Source organism: Pelophylax lessonae, assembly GCF_965119305.1.
Source record: "Pelophylax lessonae genome assembly, chromosome: 1".
NCBI lineage: Eukaryota > Metazoa > Chordata > Amphibia > Anura > Ranidae > Pelophylax > Pelophylax lessonae.
Window position 1 is genome coordinate 372439208 of NC_138768.1, and position 22187 is coordinate 372461394.

Below are 22187 nucleotides of genomic sequence, written 5' to 3' on the forward strand. Positions count from 1 at the left end.
CAATATCCGTTTATTTGAACTGATGAAAGCCCTATTTTTCTTCCGTTAAAAGAATGGATCGGACGAAAAACTGACAAACGGTCCATTTTTTCATCCCTTTTTGCAATGGTAGTGGAGGTAAAAAAAAAAGAAGAATGGACCAATACCTTATCCATTTTGATGTGACTGAACTGATGAAAAGAAACGGTCCTTATGTGTTAAAAACAGCCTGAAAGCAATTTTAGAGACCCTTTACACTGTTGCATTTTAACTCCTGCATTGCAACATGCTAAAATGCATGAGTACAACTTCCCCATTATATCTTCTTACTGCAGTGAGTTTTAAAAAAATTAGGACAGGTCTGTTTTTTTCTATGCTTTAGTGCATTGGGAGTCCCATAGAAGTCAATGGCAGTGCATCAAAAGGCATACATAATATGCCTTTTGATGTGTTGGAAACAAGTATTAACAAGCCTTGGTAAAGGGCTGTTAACCCTATCTACTTCAAATTCTAAATTCAAATGTGAATTGAAAGTGCACATCCAAATGCATGTCAAAACAGAAAAACGCCAGTTGATGCATGGCAGTGCATTTGCCTAACAGCACACACAGCAAAAAAAAAAAAAAAAACCTCAATGCACTGCCATAAACTTAATGGGCCCTTAAGCCTGGTATACACTAGTATTTAATTAAAATTTTTTTTTTTTTTTTTCAACCCAGTGAACTGAGTGAAAAAAAAAAAACTGAAGAGCTTAGGAGGAGCCTCTGTAATAACAATCCAATGTTAGTTCAGCGATCTCCCCCGCTGAGCTATTGTGTTCTGACAGGGGGACCACCCCATCCCCGCCACAGAACACGGGTCAGTGCTGTCAGCCATTGGCTGAGAGCAGTGATCGGATGCCAATTGGCAGACCGTTTTTGTTCATGCCCCTTCAACAGAATGGCCAGCCGGCTTCTGTCTGATTGGCAGGAAAAACCAAACCAGATTCAAAAAGGCCCCACCTCGCAACTTACAGGACGTAGAACTATAGGCAGAATTTTTCACTATTTCCCATTGCAGAGATTTCCTTTAACTTCCTGTCCCACAGCCAGACAGGAAGTGAGAGGAAATCCCTGAAAATATTGGGAATCCCTAGGGGACCCCCTGATGACCAGAACTAGTATCCCCATTGGAAGATTTTCCCTCTATTACTTTTCTGGGGACAACCCAAAATGTAGGATTTTCTTTTACTCTCTCTGATAATGGTACACAGGACAAATGGAGAAGGTCAAGCCCCCTAATGGGGACACAGAGAGCAATAAAAACTGACAGGGGATCTAATTCACCTCCAGTCCATCCAAAACTAAGAAAAAGGTTTTACTTTAGTTATACTTTAACCACTTTACCCCCGCTCACTGTGCCTCTACTGCGGCACAGTGGCTCGTTCCCGTCCAGCAACGTAGACCTACGTCGCTGGACTCCTCCCCTTGTGGGCGGCGGTCGCGCGCCGCCGGAGGCTCACTCCTGCTGTTTTCAGTCACAGCAGGAGTCGGGGAATCGAGTCTGGAGATCCGCCCGCTTGTGTAAACAAAGCGGGTGGATCTCCTAAGTGACAAACAGTGACACATTGCAGGATTCAGCATAGCTGAACCTGCGATCTGTCCCTGTGTCACTCAGTCACCTCCCCCCACACACGTTAGTAAGCACCAGGCATACATTAACCCCTCCCTCTCCAATAAAATTAACCCCTTCCCTGCCAGTGTCATTTTTACAGTAACAGTGCATATTTATAGCACTGATTACTGTAGTAATGTCACTGGTACCCCCAAAAGTGTCAAAAATGTCAGTCAAGGGTCCGATCTGTCCGCCGCAATCCCGCACAAAATCGCAGATCACCGCCATTACTCGTAAAAAAAAAAAAAAAAAAACACCAAAAATGACAAAAATCTTTCCCTTAGTTAGTAAACGCAATAACTTTTGCGCAAACCAATCAAAATACGCTTATTGTGATTTTTTTACCAAATATAGGAAGCAGAAAACAAATTGTCCAAAAATGTAAAAAAATTTAGATTTTTACATTCTTTGGGGGGGGGGGGGGGATTTCATAAAAATGTGAAAAATATTTTTTCAAAATTTACGCTCTTTTTTTGGTTTATAGCGCAAAAAGTAAAAATCGCACAGGTGATCAAATACCACCAAAAGAAAGCTCTGTTTGTGGGAAAAAAAGGACGTAAATTTCGTTTGGGTACGGCGTCGCACGACCGAGCAATTGTCAGTTAAAGTCGCACAGTGCCAAATCGCAAAAAGTGGCCTGGACGTAAGACAGCAAAATCCTCCGGTGGTAAAGTGGTTAAAGGATCTGCTATTGTTGGCTTGGTTACCACAGCATACCTTCAGAGGTCTAGTGGCGTCCATGCCTCCATGGGTGAAGGCTGTTTTGGTGGGGAAAGGGGGGTTCAGTTACAGCTGGTTGGTGTAAATCATGTTATGTAAATATTGGCGCATTTTGTGTGAGCTAAATTACCAATGGTATAAGTTCTATGTGGTGTTGCACCAGCCACACCCAATCACTTTAAAAATGCTATGAGACACTTTGTCCGATCATGTAGGCCAAAATAATTAAACATTCTGCCAAAGTTCTAACTTTAACCACTTAAGCCCTGGAAGATTTTACCCCCTTCCTGACCAGGGTTTTTTTTGAGATTTTTTACTGCGTGATTTTAACGGACAATTGCGCGGTCGTGCGACGCTGTACCTAAACGAATTTCACGTCCTTTTTTTTTCCACACAAACAGAGCTTTCTTTTGGTGGTATTTGATCACCTGTGCGATTTTTTGATCATGCACTATAAACAAAAAAAAGAGCGTAATAAAAAAAAAAAAAAAAAAAAAAAAAAATCGCAAAAAGCGTATTTTGATTGGTTTGCGCAAAAGTTATCGCGTTTACTAACAAAGGCAAAGATTTTTGTCATTATTGGTGTTTTTTTTTTTTAACGAGTAATGGCGGCGATCTGCGATTTTTTTTGCGGTACTGCGACATTGCGGCGGACAGATCGGACCCTTGACTGACATTTTTGACACTTTTGGGGGTACCAGTGACATTACTGCAGTAATCAGTGCACTGTTACTGCAAAAATGACACTGGCAGGGAAGGGGTTAACTGTATTGGACAGGGAGGGGTTAAGTGTGTCCTAGGGGCGTGCTTCTAACTGTAGTGGGACATGGCTATTGGTGTAAAAACAAAGATCAACGGTTCTACATAGTAGAACCGTCTGATCTTCATTTTTACACAGGGGAGAATGACAGGCGGCTTGTTTACATAAGCCGCTCTGCCTTTCTCCCGCTGTACCGACGATCGGCGAGTGACCGGCGGACATTGGGTCTGCCGGTCACACGCCCGCACTCCTCCCTGAACGAGCCGAGGCGGGCGCACGCCTCAGCGGGCGCGCGCTCGCCCGCTATTGGCTCCAATCCCAGTGACAGGCGAGCGACGTAGATCTACGTCACTCTGCCTGTCCGGGGCTGACTGCCGCATTAAATATACTGTGCGCAGTCGGCAACCGGTTAAAAGATTAACAGCATTACCAAAGTGGCATCAATTCTGTAGGTGAACATAGTTTCAGTTTTGTGCCAAAGTTTTGGTGCATCAGTAACTTAGCACACGTATAGAAATTAGTGCATTTTTTTTAGCATGTTCTAGTCTTTGTTACTCCATCCAAACTATATACAGTGCCTTGCGAAAGTATTCGGCCCCCTTGAACTTTTCAACCTTTTGCCACATTTCAGGCTTCAAAACATAAAGATATAAAACTGTAATTTTTTGTGAAGAATCAACAAGTGGGACACAATCATGAAGTGGAACAAAATGTATTGTATATTTCAAACTTTTTTAACAAATAAAAGACTGAAAAATTGGGCGTGCAAAATTATTCAGCCCCCTTAAGTTAATACTTTGTAGCGCCACCTTTTGCTGCGATTACAGCTGTAAGTCGCTTGGGGTATGTCTCTATAAGTTTTGCACAGCGAGAGACTGAAATTTTTGCCCATTCCTCCTTGCAAAACAGCTCGAGCTCAGTGAGGTTGGATGGAGAGCGTTTGTGAACAGCAGTTTTCAGTTCTTTCCACAGATTCTCGATTGGATTCAGGTCTGGACTTTGACTTGGCCATTCTAACACCTGGATATGTTTATTTTTGATCCATTCCATTGTAGATTTTGCTTTATGTTTTGGATCATTGTCTTGTTGGAAGACAAATCTCCGTCCCAGTCTCAGGTCTTTTGCAGACTCCATCAGGTTTTCTTCCAGAATGGTCCTGTATTTGGCTCCATCCATCTTCCCATCAATTTTAACCATCTTCCCTGTCCCTGCTGAAGAAAAGCAGGCCCAAACCATGATGCTGCCACCACCATGTTTGACAGTGGGGATGGTGTGTTCAGGGTGATGAGCTGTGTTGCTTTTACGCCAAACATAACATTTTGAATTGTTGCCAAAAAGTTCGATTTTTGTTTCATCTGACCAGAGCACCTTCTTCCACATGTTTGGTGTGTCTACCAGGTGGCTTGTGGCAAACTTTAAACGACACTTTTTATGGATATCTTTAGGAAATGGCTTTCTTCTTGCCACTCTTCCATAAAGGCCAGATTTGTGCAGTATACGACTGATTGTTGTCCTATGGACAGAGTCTCCCACCTCAGCTGTAAATCTCTGCAGTTCATCCAGAGTGATCATGGGCCTCTTGGCTGCATCTCTGATCAGTCTTCTTCTTGTATGAGCTGAAAGTTTAGAGGGACGGCCAGGTCTTCGTAGATTTGCAGTGGTCTGATATCGCTTGCACAGTGCTCCTTGGGATGTTTAAAGCTTGGGAAATCTTTTTGTATCCAAATCCAGCTTTAAACTTCTCCACAACAGTGTCTCAGACCTGCCTGGTGTGTTCCTTGTTCTTCATGATGCTCTCTGCACTTTAAACGGACCTCTGAGACTATCACAGTGCAGGTGCATTTATACGGAGACTTGATTACACACAGGTGGATTCTATTTATCATCATTAGTCATTTAGGTCAACATTGGATCATTCAGAGATCCTCACTGAACTTCTGGAGAGAGTTTGCTGCACTGAAAGTAAAGGGGCTGAATAATTTTGCACGCCCAAACAAAGTTTGAAATATCCAAAAAATTTCATTCCACTTCATGATTATGTCCCACTTGTTGATTCTTCACAAAAAATTACAGTTTTATATCTTTATGTTTGAAGCCTGAAATGTGGCAAAAGTTTGCAAAGTTCAAGGGGGCCGAATACTTTCGCAATGCACTGCAGGTGTGTATTACACTGCACACTATTCTATTGAAGATCCCACCCATGATGATGTGCTCTGATTGGGGCTGTACAGAAGGATTCTGCTAAGGCATGCTTTGCATTATATGTCAAATGTTGCTTGTCATTGCTTTACTATTTCAAACACATTACCTGAAATTCATAAAGAGTGTATTTCTAGTGGTGTGTGGTAGTCCCCGCTGGACAAAAGTTGATAGTTGGATTAATTTCTGTCAAAGGGACATGTTGGAAAGTTATTCTCAATCAGTGGGTGCTGCTGCTGCCAGAATACAATGTCCCCTTGGGGACGATTCCTCCAATCATCTTGTTTGGTTGGAGAGAAAAACCTGCCTGCTGGCTGGAAAAAAAAAAAAAAAAAAAAAACACCCAACAGTGTATGGCTACTTTAAGCTACAAGAATCTGTAAGGATAGTGATGTACCAGTTTTTGGTGGCAAAAAAAAGAAAGAAAAAGTGCAGATAATGGCTGCCGAAAATGCACACGATTTTGCAGAAATTATACCGCGATTCCCCTGTGATTAAAAACGCATCAAAAAAAAAAACACGGGTGCGGTTTTAATGCATTTCTGTGGGAAAGTGGTTTTTGGTGCGTTTGTTTTAACTGACCATTTTGCACAAAAAATGCAGCAAGCAGGATTTTTAACACTGCAACAGACCAGTGTAAAGACATACATAGAATTTAAAGGGATGCATTTTTCTTGAGCTTTTCTTGCGCTTTTTTAAATGCAAAAGCGCTTCCAATACTGTTCAGTATTAAAAGCAGCCTATAAGCCCAAAATGTACCAATACTGAGAGACAATAAATTCATGATTGAATATATGTGAAATATAATCAGGGCAAACCACCACTCAAATCTATGTGCACATAATTAACTTTGTTTTTGTCTTATGTTTTGTGACTGCACTGCACTATTTTTGGATTTATTAAATTAATGATGAAATTAATATTTTCCTTTTCGGTGCACCACTAATAAGGGCCCATTCACACTTGAGTCACAGCCCATTGCTTGCAATGGCACCCGTTCAGATCGGTGGGAAGTAGCAGTGATTTCGAAAGGGTGCCTGCCTACACTATTTTAATGCAACTTTGGTCCAGAGAATGTAAAGTCGGATCAAAGTTGCACTTGAAATCGTGTGACTTTGGAGATAGGCTAATGCTAATGCTAATGTGAATGGAGCTTTAGTGTATGACCAGCTTTACACGTACGATACAATACTCCACAAAATATTTTTTTTTTGCCTCCACTTTTGTCACAAATATTGTTGTAATTTTGATTGAATTGGTCACAGCCATAGCTCCAGAATGTAAAGGTGTCTCACATTGTCGGCATGAATGTAGCATGGGACTTTCTAATATGGCCAGAACACCAGAAAAATTATGCAAAATCTTCCCAATGTGTTAAATAATGCAATGTACAGATGAAGAAAACTGGAAATTATACACACACAGTATCTCACAAAAGCGAGTACACCCCTCACATTTTTGTAAATATTTTATTATATCTTTTCATGCGACAACACTGAAGAAATGACACTTTGCTACAATGTAAAGTAGTGAGTGTACAGCTTGTATAACAGTGCAAGACTCCATTCAGACTAGCGCGACTTGTCAGGCGACCAAGTCGCCTGACAAGTCGCGGTCGGTCACTCGCCATTGAGTAGTACAGGACCCGTTCTAATAGGAGCGACATAAGTCGCTCCGACTTAGAAAAAGGGTCCTGTACTACTTTGGGGCGACTTGCATAGACTTCCATTATGTGAAGTCCCTGCAAGTCGCGGTGCACAGACTTCACAGGTTGCCCCTCAAAGTCGGATCGCCTCAGTGTGAACCGGCTCTTAATTTGCTGCCCCAAAATAACTAAACACAGCCATTAACGTCTATAACACTGGTAACAAAAGTGAGTACACCATCCCCCCCCCAGTGAAAATGTCCAAATTGAGCCTAAGTCATGTGACTCAGTGTTACAAGGTTTTAGTTGTATTAAATTGGTGTTATTGCTCTCACTCTCTCATAATGGTCACTGGAAGTTCAACATGGCACCTGATGACAAAGAACTCTCTCTGAGGATCTGAAAAAAGAATTGTTGCTCTACATAAAGATGGCCTAGGCTATAAGAAGATTGCCAAGACCCTGAAACTGAGCTTCAGCACAGTGGCCAAGACAATACAGTGGATTTTACAGGACAGGTTCCACTCAGAAAAGGCCTCGCCACGGCCAACCAAAGCAGTTGAGTGCACGTGCTCAGCGTCATATCCAGAGGTTGTCTTTGGGGACTAGACGTATGAGTGCTGCCAGCATTGCTGCAGAGGTCGAAGGGGTGGGGTGGGTCAGCCTGTCAGTGCTCAGACCATACACCGCACACTGCATCAAATTGGTCTGCATGGCTGTCGTCCAAGAAGGAAGCCTCTTCTAAAGATGATGCACAAGAAAGCCTGCAAACAGTTTGCTGAAGACAAGCCTAAGGACATGGATTACTGGAACCATGTCCTGTGGTCTGATGAGACCAAGATACATTTATTTGGTTCAGATGGTGTCAAGCGTGTGTGGCGGCAACCAGATGAGGAGTACAAAGACAAGTGTGTCTTGCCTACAGTCAAGTATGGTGGTGGGAGTGTCATGGTCAGGAGCTGCATAAGTGCTGCCAGCACTGGGGAGCTACGGTTCAGTAAGCAGAGCATGATCCTCTCCCTTTGGAGACTGGGCTGCAGGGCAGTATTCCAACATGATAATGACCCCAAACACACCTCCAAGACGACCACTGCCTTGCTAAGGAAGCTGAGGGAAAAGTTGATGGACTTGCCAAGCATGTCTCCAGACCTAAACCGTATTGAGCATCTGTGGGACATCCTCAAACAGAAGGTGAAGGAGTGCAAGGTCTCCAACATCCACCAGCTTTGTGATGTCATCATGGATGAGTGGAAGAGGACTCCAGTGGCAACCTGTGAAGCTCTGGTGAAATCCATACCGAAGAAGGTTAAGGCAGTGTTGGAAAATAATGGTTGCCACACAAAATATTGACACTTTGGGCCCAATTTGGACATTTCCACTTAGGGGTGTACTCACTTTTGTTGGCAGCAGTTTAGACATTAAAGCAGAGTTCCGGCCTTGGGGGGTGAAATTTAGATAAAAAATACCCCCGGGACAGTCAGGGCTAGTACATTCCACAATGGATAGCCTCTGAACTGTCTCGGGTCGCACTTACCTTTTAGAAGAAATCCTTACCTTGAAACTTTCTTCTCCAGCGCTGCCATCTCGGATGTGGGCAGCTGAAGCCAGCGCGTCCTCTTCTGCGTCCTCTTCTCCCAGAATGCGCCTGCACCGACCCCGCTCGTCACTTCCGGTGCGGGCGCGTCATCCCTCCACAGCTTCTGGGCATGCCCAGAAGCTGTTTAGCAGGGAATGACGCGCCCGAACCGGAACTGACGAGCAGGGCCGGTGCATTGATTCCTGGGTGCGATGACGTTCAGCTCCCAGGAATCAATGTAAGGAGGAAGTGACAACGCGGGCCGCGGCCGCAGGGGGAGGAAGTGGAAGAAAGGGGAGTATATTTTCTTCAATAACAAGGTAACAAGGTACGTAAACAAAAAAAAATAAAAAATCGTAATTATCCCATTTGTTTTTCAGGTGACACTCAGCAAGCGGATGGCCCAAAATCGATTTTGTCGATTTTGAGGCCGGAACTCCGCTTTAATGGCTGTGTTGAGTTATTTTGAGGGGACAGCAAATTTACACTGTTAGAGTCGGTTCAAACTAAGGCGACACGGCTCCTTACTACTTCGGGGGCGACTTGTGCATTACCATGCACCACGACTTCGGAGTGACTTGCAGGGACTTCACATAATGGAAGTCTATGCAAGTCGCTCCAAGGTCGCCCCGAAGTAGTACAGGACCCTTTTTCTAAGTCGGAGCGACTTGTGTCGCTCCCATTAGGACGGGTAATGTAGCAGTCAATGGACCACGAGGGAGCGCGACTTGTCAGGCTGACAAGTCGCCTGACAAGTCGCGCTAGTGTGGACCGGCTCTTTTACAAGCTGTACTCTCACTACTTCACATTGTAGCAAAGTATGATTTCTTCAGTGTTGTCACATGAAAAGATAGAATTAGGCCCCTTTCACACGGAGCGGACCGTATTGCGATCCGCTTCGGCACTTTTTTTTTTCAGGGACACGGATGACATTTCTGTCATCCGGTCCGTATGTCCGCATATCATCCCATCCGTTTGCGGATGATATACGGACATAATTCAGGTCTATGGGATTGCGGATGTCAGCGGATGACACCGCTGACATCCGATTTTGCATCCTTTCCGTTTTTTTAAACGGAAGAAAATATAGGGTTCTGTTCCGTTCCAAAAAAACGGAACAGAACTGAAAGGACGCAAATCGTCATCCGCAATCCCATAGACATGAATTATGTCCGTATATCACCCGCAAACGGATGGGGTGATATACAGACATACGGAACGCCCGTGTGAAAGGGGCCTAAGACATTTACAAAAATGTGAGAGGTGTACTCTCTTATGTGAAAAAAAATATATATATATATATATATATATATATATATATATATATATACACATATACATACATACATACATAATATATATATATATATATTTTTTTTTTTTTTACTAAACACACACTTTAAAAAAAAACTGCAAATGTCAAAAAGAAAAAAAAAAAGTGTAAAATAATTTTTATAATAAATACAAATATATGAAGCACACAACATACATCTGGAATACTTAATGTCTTTCCACAAGGTCAACCCATAACAAAACCAACCTATGGCAATAGTGGCCATACACACTCTGATTTTTTTTTCCAAATGATGTTCAAAAATGATCAGATCAAAAACGGATTGAACAGCCATAACTTCCTTTTCGATCCCTTTGAATCTGATCTAAACTGAGTCTAGTCAGTTGGCCAGGGGAGAAAATTATCAACCACTTTGTATCATGTTGGCAGCATCGAGATGTTTGGATCATACATTCTATCGTGTTTAAGTCGGCCACACATTCTATTGTATTTTGATCAATCAGATTAAAAGGTTGCCTGGTGAAATCAGAAATACAACTGATAACTTTCAATCAGATCGTCCAACTGCTGATTAAATTTCACTTCCTCTGTTGTGTCATTATAAATTGTTCCTATCACTGTGATAGACTGGAAAATAAATCCATCAAGGTGAGACTGGAAAATAAATCCATCAAGGTGTGTATGGCCACCATAACACTCCTTGTTTTGTGAAAGCATTTACAAAATGTTTAACCACTTTGCCACTGCTCACTAGAGCTCTACTGCGGCAAAGTGGTTCGTTATCGTCTGGCGACGTAGACCTACGTCGCCAGACACTCCACGTGCGCCGCCGGAGGCTCGCTCCCGCTGTATTCAGTCACAGCGGGAGTCGGGCCAGGGGAGGAGCAGCGGCGATCGCCTCTGCTCTTCCCCGATCGTCTGGGAATCGAGTCTGGAGATCCGCCCGCTTGTGTAAACAGAGCGGGCCGATCTCCTAAGTGACAGGCAGGGTCAGATTGCAGGGTTCAGCATAGCTGAACCTGTGATCTGTCCTTGAGTCACTCAGTCACCTCCCCCCACACATGTCAGTAAGCACCAGGCATACATTAACCCCTCCCTCTCCAATAAAATTAACCCCTTTCCTGCCAGTGTCATTTTTACAGTAACAGTGCATATTTATAGCACTGATTACTGTAGTAATGTCACTGGTACCCCCAAAAGTGTCAAAAATGTCAGTCAAGGGTTTGATCTGTCCGCCGCAATGTCGCAGTCCCGCAAAAAATCGCAGATCGCCACCATTACTCGTTAAAAAAAAAAAAACACCAAAAATGACAGAAATCGTTCTCTTAGTAAACGCAATAACTTTTGCGCAAACCAATCAAAATACGCTTGTGATTTTTTTTACCAAACATAGGTAGCAGAAAAATTGGCCAAAAATTTAAAAAAAAATTTGATTTTTACATTTTTTTGGGGGGGAATTTCATATAAAAAAAATGTGAAAAATAGTTATTTTTTCAAAATTTACGCTCTTTTTTTGTTTATAGCGCAAAAAGTAAAAATCGCACAGGTGATCAAATACCACCAAAAGAAAGCTCTGTTTGTGGGGGGGGGGGGGGGGGGAAAGGACATAAATTTCATTTGGGTACAGCGTCGCACGACCGCGCAATTGTCAGTTAAAGTCGCACAGTGCCGAATCGCAAAAAGTGGCCCAGACGTAAGACAGCAAAATCCTCCAGTGGTAAAGTGGTTAAAAAGCAGGATTATAAATTAGCATGAGCTTCCAAAGTCAAACTCCAGAAGAGTTCCTAAAGGAGAAATCCAAACTTTTTTTTCGGACCACTTCCTATCACGTCTGTTTTGTTTGTTTTTTTGTCATGCGCTTCAACATAGCTAATAAACCCAGAAAACGGAATTTCAAAGTATGAAATCACTTTTTTTTTTAAAGTCTATGCCAAGGGCAGCCATTGTGGCTAAATAAAAGGAAAGCCTACTAAAAATAAAGCAGGAGCCTCCCATCTGGGGCTCTTTTTGTAGGTCAGGTAGGCTTGCCATGGCTGCTGTGTGAAAGTCCAGTTCCTGGAGGACTTGTTGTAGTAGCTGATGTGGAAAAGAAGACACATGGAAAAGCTGTAGACACACGGGTGACCCAGATTCCTGCTTACCTGATATTGAGATCTGACAGCCATTTTAGGAGCAGGGGCTTGACTAAATCCAGGTCTGAGCTCGTCCAGCAGTATCACCTGTATGAAGAGAGGAGAGGAGATAGGACTTAAACCTGTACACAGCACACACAGGGAGGGTGTGGAGGGAAAGCTGTAGGCTCTGACACTATCCTATCACAATGTGCCTCCCATTACAAGAACTCTTTTCCCGGTCTGCCTCTGTGTGTGTGTGAGTAAGGAGAAAGGAGCAGCCGCCACCCACCTGCCCTACCCAGCTCCCAGCCAGGTCTGACGTGCTCACCTCGCCGCTCACAGCCTGTAATGTGAGCTCAGTCAGTCCCAGCAAACTCTCTCACACACGCAGTACAAGGCGAGGGGAGGCTGTGGGAAGTCAGGCAATGGAATAGCAGGGAGGAGGGGGGAAGGCTGAGTGTGCTATTAGACAGCAGCAAAAATATTCCAAGAAGACAACAAATAGCAGCCCTGTGTGCCCACACTCATTTCCTGCTCACCCCTCTCCTAACTTTTACTTATTAACCTCTTAGAACCATGGCAGCCCAGCTCTGCTGACTGCAACTTGAGGGAAAACTACAGACCTTTCATACTCTTGGGTGTGGACACGGAAGTCAGTGTATACAATGTATAAAGTGGCTTTGTTACAGTCTATGTCAGGAAAGGTTACTGCTTTGTTGGAAAGAGGTTGTATAGTTTGTTTTAGGGCAATGGGCCACAGGGCAAGGCCATTAAAGACCCCTCTAATCACCACCTCAAAGGTATTACCTTTAGCCTGCATTCACCTCCAGTAATTGCTTATGTAAGCGCTAATAGAGGCTTATCTTGTGTGTTTTTCCACAGGTATACATCTGTTTTGTAAGCATTTGTGCACATGTAAACAAGCTCATGGGTGAGTCAGATGTGCCCAGGCATCCTCCAAACTCCAAATTCACACTTTTTTTTTTTACTCCAATGAGATGCAAGCTTGCTCAGTCCTGCCCTGCAACTCATGTAAACAAAGCTCAGGCATCCTCTAAACTCATCTCTAGCCAAACTGCAAATATACACTTTTTTTTTCAACTCTAATGGCCTACGTGCCAGCCGTTCTTGCCCTTCAGCTCATGTGCTCAGGCGTCCTCCAATCTCATGTCTAGCCAAACTCAGGATTCACACTTTTTCGCTCCCAACAAACTGTGGGCAAGCTCAGTTCTGCCTCGCAGCTGTGGGAAAGCTCAGTTCTGCCCCACAGCTCATGTAATCAAAGCTCAGGCTTCCTCCAGGATCATCTCTAGCCAAACTCCAGATCACATTTATTTCACTCCCAACAACTTGTGGGCAAGCTCAGTTCTGCCCCGCAGCTCATGTAATCAAAGCTCAGGCTTCCTCCGGATCATCTCTAGCCAAACTCCAGATCACATTTATTTCACTCCCAACAACTTGTGGGCAAGCTCAGTTCTGCCCCGCAGCTCATGTAAACAAAGCTCAGGCTTCCTCCAGATCATTTCTAGCCAAACTCCAGATCACATTTATTTCACTCCCAACAACCTGTGGGCAAGCTCAGTTCTGCCCCGCAGCTCATGTAAACAAAGCTCAGGCTTCCTCCGGATCATCTCTAGCCAAACTCCAGATCACATTTATTTCACTCCCAACAACTTGTGGGCAAGCTCAGTTCTGCCCCGCAGCTCATGTAAACAAAGCTCAGGCTTCCTCCAGATCATTTCTAGCCAAACTCCAGATCACATTTATTTCACTCCCAACAACCTGTGGGCAAGCTCAGTTCTGCCCCGCAGCTCATGTAAACAAAGCTCAGGCTTCCTCCGGATCATCTCTAGCCAAACTCCAGATCACATTTATTTCACTCCCAACAACTTGTGGGCAAGCTCAGTTCTGCCCCGCATCTCATGTAAACAAAGCTCAGGCTTCCTCCAGATCATTTCTAGCCAAACTCCAGATCACATTTATTTCACTCCCAACAACCTGTGGGCAAGCTCAGTTCTGCCCCGCAGCTCATGTAAACAAAGCTCAGGCTTCCTCCAGATCATCTCTAGCCAAACTCCAGATTCACATTTATTTCACTCCCAACAACTTATGGGCAAGCTCAGTTCTGCCCGCAGCTCATGTAAACAAAGCTCAGGCTTCCTCCAGATCATCTCTAGCCAAACTCCAGATCACATTTATTTCACTCCCAACAACTTGTGGGTAAGCTCAGTTCTGCCCCACAGCTCATGTAAACAAAGCTCAGGCTTCCTCCGGATCATCTCTATCCAAACTCCAGATTTACATTTATTTCACTCCCAACAACCTGTGGGCAAGCTCAGTTCTGCCCCGCAGCTCATGTAAACAAAGCTCAGGCTTCCTCCGGATCATCTCTAGCCAAACTCCAGATCACATTTATTTCACTCCCAACAACCTGTGGGCAAGCTCAGTTCTGCCCCACAGCTCATGTAATCAAAGCTCAGGCTTCCTCGGGATCATCTCTAGCCAAACTCCAGATCACATTTATTTCACTCCCAACAACCTGTGGGCAAGCTCAGTTCTGCCCCCAGCTCATGTAAACAAAGCTCAGGCTTCCTCCAGATCATCTCTAGCCAAACTCCAGATTCACATTTATTTCACTCCCAACAACCTGCGGGCAAGCTCAGTTCTGCCTCGCAGCTGTGGGAAAGCTCAGTTCTGCCCCACAGCTCATGTAAACAAAGCTCAGGCTTCCTCCAGATCATCTCTAGCCAAACTCCAGATTCACATTTATTTCACTCGCAACAACCTGTGGGCAAGCTCAGTTCTGCCCCGCAGCTCATGTAAACAAAGCTCAGGCTTCCTCCAGATCATCTCTATCCAAACTCCAGATTTACATTTATTTCACTCCCAACAACCTGTGGGCAAGCTCAGTTCTGCCCCGCAGCTCATGTAAACAAAGCTCAGGCTTCCTCCAGATCATCTCTAGCCAAACTCCAGATTCACATTTATTTCACTCCCAACAACCTGTGGGCAAGCTCAGTTCTGCCCCGCAGCTCATGTAAACAAAGCTCAGGCTTCCTCCAGATCATCTCTATCCAAACTCCAGATTCACATTTATTTCACTCCCAACAACTTGTGGGCAAGCTCAGTTCTGCCCGCAGCTCATGTAAACAAAGCGCAGGCTTCCTCCAGATCATCTCTAGCCAAACTCCAGATCACATTTATTTCACTCCCAACAACTTGTGGGTAAGCTCAGTTCTGCCCCACAGCTCATGTAAACAAAGCTCAGGCTTCCTCCGGATCATCTCTAGCCAAACTCCAGATTCACATTTATTTCACTCCCAACAACTTGTGGGTAAGCTCAGTTCTGCCCCACAGCTCATGTAAACAAAGCTCAGGCTTCCTCCAGATCATCTCTAGCCAAACTCCAGATTCACATTTATTTCACTCCCAACAACCTGTGGGCAAGCTCAGTTCTGCCCCATAGCTCATGTAAACAAAGCTCAGGCTTCCTCCAGATCATCTCTAGCCAAACTCCAGATTCACATTTATTTCACTCCCAACAACTTGTGGGCAAGCTCAGTTCTGCCCGCAGCTCATGTAAACAAAGCTCAGGCTTCCTCCAGATCATCTCTAGCCAAACTCCAGATTCACATTTATTTCACTCCCAACAACCTGTGGGCAAGCTCAGTTCTGCCCCGCAGCTCATGTAAACAAAGCTCAGGCTTCCTCCGGATCATCTCTAGCCAAACTCCAGATCACATTTATTTCACTCCAAACAACTTGTGGGCAAGCTCAGTTCTGCCCCGCAGCTCATGTAAACAAAGCTCAGGCTTCCTCCAGATCATCTCTAGCCAAACTCCAGATTCACATTTATTTCACTCCCAACAACCTGTGGGCAAGCTCAGTTCTGCCCCGCAGCTCATGTAAACATAGCTCAGGCTTCCTCCAGATCATCTCTAGCCAAACTCCAGATTCACATTTATTTCACTCCCAACAACTTGTGGGCAAGCTCTGTTCTGCCCGCAGCTCATGTAAACAAAGCTCAGGCTTCCTCCAGATCATCTCTAGCCAAACTCCAGATTTACATTTATTTCACTCCCAACAACCTGTGGGCAAGCTCAGTTCTGCCCCACAGCTCATGTAAACAAAGCTCAGGCTTCCTCCAGATTATCTCTAGCCAAACTCCAGATCACATTTATTTCACTCCCAACAACCTGTGGGCAAGCTCAGTTCTGCCCCGAAGTTCATGTAAACAAAGCTCAGCCTTCCTCCGGATCATCTTTAGCCAAACTCCAGATTCATATTTATTTCACTCCCAACAACCTGTGGGCAAGCTCAGTTCTGCCCTGCAGCTCATGTAAACAAAGCTCAGGCTTCCTCCGCATCATCTCTAGCCAAACTCCAGATTCACATTTATTTCACTCTAAAGACCTGTGGGCAAGCTCAGTTCTGCCCCGCAGCTGTGGGCAAGCTCAGTTCTGCCCCACAGCTCATGTAAACAAAGCTTAGGCTTCCTCCGCATCATCTCTAGTCAAACTCTGAACTCATACTCTTTTATGTACCCCAATGAGCTGCAGGCCTGCTCAATTTTTCCTTGCAGCTCATGTAAATAAAGCTCAGGTGTCCTCCAATCTCTTCTCTAGTGAAACTCCAAATTGACACTTTTTTTTCACTCCAAAGACCTGTGGGCAAGCTCAGTACTGCCCACAGCTCATGTAAACAAAGCTCAAGCATCCTCCAAATCATTGCTAGCCAAACTCTGAACTCATACTCATTACTCATTTTTTTACTCCAAAAGGCTGCAGGCTGGCTCAATCCTGCCCCACAGCTCATGTAAACAAAGCTCAGGCGTCCTCCAAGCTCATCATTAGCCAAACTCTAAATTTACACTTTTTTTTTCCAACTCCAATGACCTACGTGCAAACCGATCCTGCCCTTCAGCTCATGTAAATAAAGCTCAGGCGTCCTTCAATCTCATCTCTAGCCAAATTCACATTTTTTTTTCACTCCCAATAACCTGTGGGCTAGCTCAGTCCTGCCCCGCAGCTCATGTAAACAAAGCTCAGGCTTCCTCCGGATCATCTCTAGCCAAACTCCAGATCACATTTATTTCACTCCCAACAACCTGTGGGCAAGCTCAGTTCTGCCCCACAGCTCATGTAATCAAAGCTCAGGCTTCCTCCGGATCATCTCTAGCCAAACTCCAGATCACATTTATTTCACTCCCAACAACCTGTGGGCAAGCTCAGTTCTGCCCCCAGCTCATGTAAACAAAGCTCAGGCTTCCTCCAGATCATCTCTAGCCAAACTCCAGATTCACATTTATTTCACTCCCAACAACCTGCGGGCAAGCTCAGTTCTGCCTCGCAGCTGTGGGAAAGCTCAGTTCTGCCCCACAGCTCATGTAAACAAAGCTCGGGCTTCCTCCAGATCATCTCTAGCCAAACTCCAGATTCACATTTATTTCACTCGCAACAACCTGTGGGCAAGCTCAGTTCTGCCCCGCAGCTCATGTAAACAAAGCTCAGGCTTCCTCCAGATCATCTCTATCCAAACTCCAGATTTACATTTATTTCACTCCCAACAACCTGTGGGCAAGCTCAGTTCTGCCCCGCAGCTCATGTAAACAAAGCTCAGGCTTCCTCCAGATCATCTCTAGCCAAACTCCAGATTCACATTTATTTCACTCCCAACAACCTGTGGGCAAGCTCAGTTCTGCCCCGCAGCTCATGTAAACAAAGCTCAGGCTTCCTCCAGATCATCTCTATCCAAACTCCAGATTCACATTTATTTCACTCCCAACAACTTGTGGGCAAGCTCAGTTCTGCCCGCAGCTCATGTAAACAAAGCGCAGGCTTCCTCCAGATCATCTCTAGCCAAACTCCAGATCACATTTATTTCACTCCCAACAACTTGTGGGTAAGCTCAGTTCTGCCCCACAGCTCATGTAAACAAAGCTCAGGCTTCCTCCGGATCATCTCTAGCCAAACTCCAGATTCACATTTATTTCACTCCCAACAACTTGTGGGTAAGCTCAGTTCTGCCCCACAGCTCATGTAAACAAAGCTCAGGCTTCCTCCAGATCATCTCTAGCCAAACTCCTGATTCACATTTATTTCACTCCCAACAACCTGTGGGCAAGCTCAGTTCTGCCCCATAGCTCATGTAAACAAAGCTCAGGCTTCCTCCAGATCATCTCTAGCCAAACTCCAGATTCACATTTATTTCACTCCCAACAACTTGTGGGCAAGCTCAGTTCTGCCCGCAGCTCATGTAAACAAAGCTCAGGCTTCCTCCAGATCATCTCTAGCCAAACTCCAGATTCACATTTATTTCACTCCCAACAACCTGTGGGCAAGCTCAGTTCTGCCCCGCAGCTCATGTAAACAAAGCTCAGGCTTCCTCCGGATCATCTCTAGCCAAACTACAGATCACATTTATTTCACTCCAAACAACTTGTGGGCAAGCTCAGTTCTGCCCCGCAGCTCATGTAAACAAAGCTCAGGCTTCCTCCAGATCATCTCTAGCCAAACTCCAGATTCACATTTATTTCACTCCCAACAACCTGTGGGCAAGCTCAGTTCTGCCCCGCAGCTCATGTAAACATAGCTCAGGCTTCCTCCAGATCATCTCTAGCCAAACTCCAGATTCACATTTATTTCACTCCCAACAACTTGTGGGCAAGCTCAGTTCTGCCCGCAGCTCATGTAAACAAAGCTCAGGCTTCCTCCAGATCATCTCTAGCCAAACTCCAGATTTACATTTATTTCACTCCCAACAACCTGTGGGCAAGCTCAGTTCTGCCCCACAGCTCATGTAAACAAAGCTCAGGCTTCCTCCAGATTATCTCTAGCCAAACTCCAGATCACATTTATTTCACTCCCAACAACCTGTGGGCAAGCTCAGTTCTGCCCCGAAGTTCATGTAAACAAAGCTCAGCCTTCCTCCGGATCATCTTTAGCCAAACTCCAGATTCATATTTATTTCACTCCCAACAACCTGTGGGCAAGCTCAGTTCTGCCCTGCAGCTCATGTAAACAAAGCTCAGGCTTCCTCCGCATCATCTCTAGCCAAACTCCAGATTCACATTTATTTCACTCTAAAGACCTGTGGGCAAGCTCAGTTCTGCCCCGCAGCTGTGGGCAAGCTCAGTTCTGCCCCACAGCTCATGTAAACAAAGCTTAGGCTTCCTCCGCATCATCTCTAGTCAAACTCTGAACTCATACTCTTTTATGTACCCCAATGAGCTGCAGGCCTGCTCAATTTTTCCTTGCAGCTCATGTAAATAAAGCTCAGGTGTCCTCCAATCTCTTCTCTAGTGAAACTCCAAATTGACACTTTTTTTTCACTCCAAAGACCTGTGGGCAAGCTCAGTACTGCCCACAGCTCATGTAAACAAAGCTCAAGCATCCTCCAAATCATTGCTAGCCAAACTCTGAACTCATACTCATTACTCATTTTTTTACTCCAAAAGGCTGCAGGCTGGCTCAATCCTGCCCCACAGCTCATGTAAACAAAGCTCAGGCGTCCTCCAAGCTCATCATTAGCCAAACTCTAAATTTACACTTTTTTTTTCCAACTCCAATGACCTACGTGCAAACCGATCCTGCCCTTCAGCTCATGTAAATAAAGCTCAGGCGTCCTTCAATCTCATCTCTAGCCAAATTCACATTTTTTTTTCACTCCCAATAACCTGTGGGCTAGCTCAGTCCTGCCCCGCAGCTCATGTAAACAAAGCTCAGGCTTCCTCCGAATCATCTCTAGCCAAACTTTGAACTCATACTCTTTTTTTTTTTCTACTCCAATAAGATTCAAGCCTGCTCATTCCTGCCCTGCAACTCATGTAAACAAAGCTCAGGCATCCTCTAAACTCCTCTCTAGCCAAACTCTGAACTCATACTCATCCTACCTTGTAGCTCATGTAAATATAGCTCAGGTGTCCTCCAATCTCATCTCAAGCCAAACACCAAAATCACACTTTTTCACTCCCAACAACCTGCGGGCAGGTTTGGTTCTGCCTCGCAGCTCATGTAAACAAAGCTTAAGCATCCTCCAAACTCATCTCTAGCCAAACTAAGAACTCAAACTCTTTTATGTACTCCAATGAGCTGCAGGCCTTCTCAATCTTGCCCCGCAGCTCATGTAAGCAAAGCTCAGGCTTCTTCCAATCCATCTCTAGCTAAACTCCAATTTACACTCTTTTTTTTATTTTTTTTAACTCCAATGACCTGTAGCTCATGTAAATAAAGCTCAGGTATCCTTCAATCTCATCTCAATCCAAACTCCAAATTCACACTTTTATTTCACTTCAATGTCCTGCCGGCAAGCTGCGTCCTGCCCCGCAGCCCATGTAAACAAAGCTCAAGCATCCTCTGAATCATCTCTAGCCAAACTCTGAACTCATCTTCTGAACTGCAGGTCAGCTTAAAGTGGTTGTAAAGGTAAAAGGTTTTTTTTTTTTTTACCCTAATGCATTCCCTGCAACAAGGTAAAAAAAACCTTTTAATGGTAGCACAGCCCCCCTAAATACTCACATAAACCCGATCTGGATCCAGCGCTGTGCACGTGTGCAGTAACTCTCCTCCCTGGTCCCTGCTGTCAGAGGCTTGGCTGAGAGCAGAGGGAGCCATTGGCTCCTGCTGCTGTCAATCAAAATCTGTCAGTAGAGAGCGGGGGCAAGGCTGTGTGTCTGAATATACGCAAGCAATCCAGTTCAGAACCGAGCACAAATCAGTGCCCCTATGAGAAGTAGCTTCTTATGGCGTACTCGGCAGGGGGGAAGAGCCAGCGGGGGACCCAAGAAGAGGAGGATTCAGGCTGATCCGTGCAAAGCCAATGCACAGAGCAGATAAGTATGACATGTTTAATATTTAAAAAAAAAAAATAAAAAGTAAACCTTCAGAGCTGGTTCACACTACCACGACCAGAAAGTCGCCCCGTGACTTGAAGAGACTTGGAAGAGACTTGGAAGAGACTTGTGCACTACTTTGAAGAGACAGCCGACTTTGTCTGTGGGGAATGCCTGGCTAATCTCTTTTTTCTTCCTTGAAAGTCTGATAACAAGTCGTGTCAATTAAGATAAGGAGGCGACTCCCATTGAAGTATATGGGACAGTCGGATCACAGGTCGCCTCAAAGTAGTACAGGACCCTTTTCTGAAGTCGGAGCGACTTCAGTAGTGCCAATTAAGACGGCACTGATTGATTAACATTGCTTTTGTTATGTCAAGCGACCTGGGGCTACACAAGTCGGCTCACAAATCTTGCTAGTGTGAATGGGCTCTTACAATCACTTTTAGCCCCCGTTCACATGCAAGCGACGCTACTTCGCACCGCGACCTCCGAGGTCGCGGTGCGAGCAGCGCGCTGCGACCTCGGAGCGGCCGCCACGGACTTCATAACATTGAAGTCTATGGCGGTCGCCTCCTGGTCGCCCCAAAGAAGCTCCGGACCCTTTTTCTAAGTCGGAGCGACTTGTGTCGCTCGTATTAGAACGGGTCCGCAGCTTCCCTATGGGAGGCGACCTACGGCGACCTGTGAGGCGACCAGGTCGCCTCACAGGTGACCTTAGTGTGAACGAGAGCTTAGGCCCCGTTCACATAGCAGCGACGCTACTTCCCGGGGCGACCTCAGAGGTCGCGGCGCGCTGCTCGCCCCGCGACTTCGGAGCGGCCGGCACGGACTTCATAACATTGAAGTCTATGACGGTCGCTCCGGGTCACCCCAAAGAAGCTCCGGACCCTTTTTCTAAGTCGGAGCGACTTGCGTCGCTCCTATTAGAACGGGTCCGCAGCTTCCCTATGGAAGGCGACCTACGGCGACCTGTGAGGCGACCAGGTCGCCTCACAGGTCGCCCCAGTGTGAACGGGGACTAATCCTGCTCCACAGCAAACAAAGCTCAGGTTTCTTCCGAACTCATCTCTAGCCAGACTCTGAACTCACACTATTTTTTAACTCCACCAAGCTGCAGGCCGACTCAATCCTGCCCCACAACTCATGTAAACAAAGCTTAGGCTTCCGCCAAACTCATCTCTAAACTCACACTCATTTTTTACTCTAATGAGCTGCGTACCAGTGCAATCCTGCCCTGCAGATCATGTAAACAAAGCTTAGGCATCCTCCAAGCTCATCTCTAGCAAAACGCTGAACATGCATTCATAAACTCACACACACATACATACGACCCCAATTTCAAAAAAGTTGGGACGCTGTGTAAAATCCACATAAAAATAGAATGCAATGATTTTTTAAATCTCATAAATCCATCC

At 45.1% G+C, this 22187-nt stretch overlaps 1 protein-coding gene across 1 annotated transcript in view; it reads right to left on the reverse strand.

Annotated features, from left to right (window-relative positions):
* Positions 1-12207, reverse strand: part of LOC309544971 (tight junction protein 2-like) — a 72711-nt gene extending 60504 nt beyond the window's left edge. The window contains exon 1 of the mRNA XM_082243998.1: positions 11967-12207. Coding sequence (XP_082100124.1) covers positions 11967-11990 — 24 coding nt within the window. The 5' untranslated portion in view covers positions 11991-12207. The remainder of the gene's footprint in view (positions 1-11966) is intronic.
* Positions 12208-22187: the final 9980 nt, after the last annotated feature.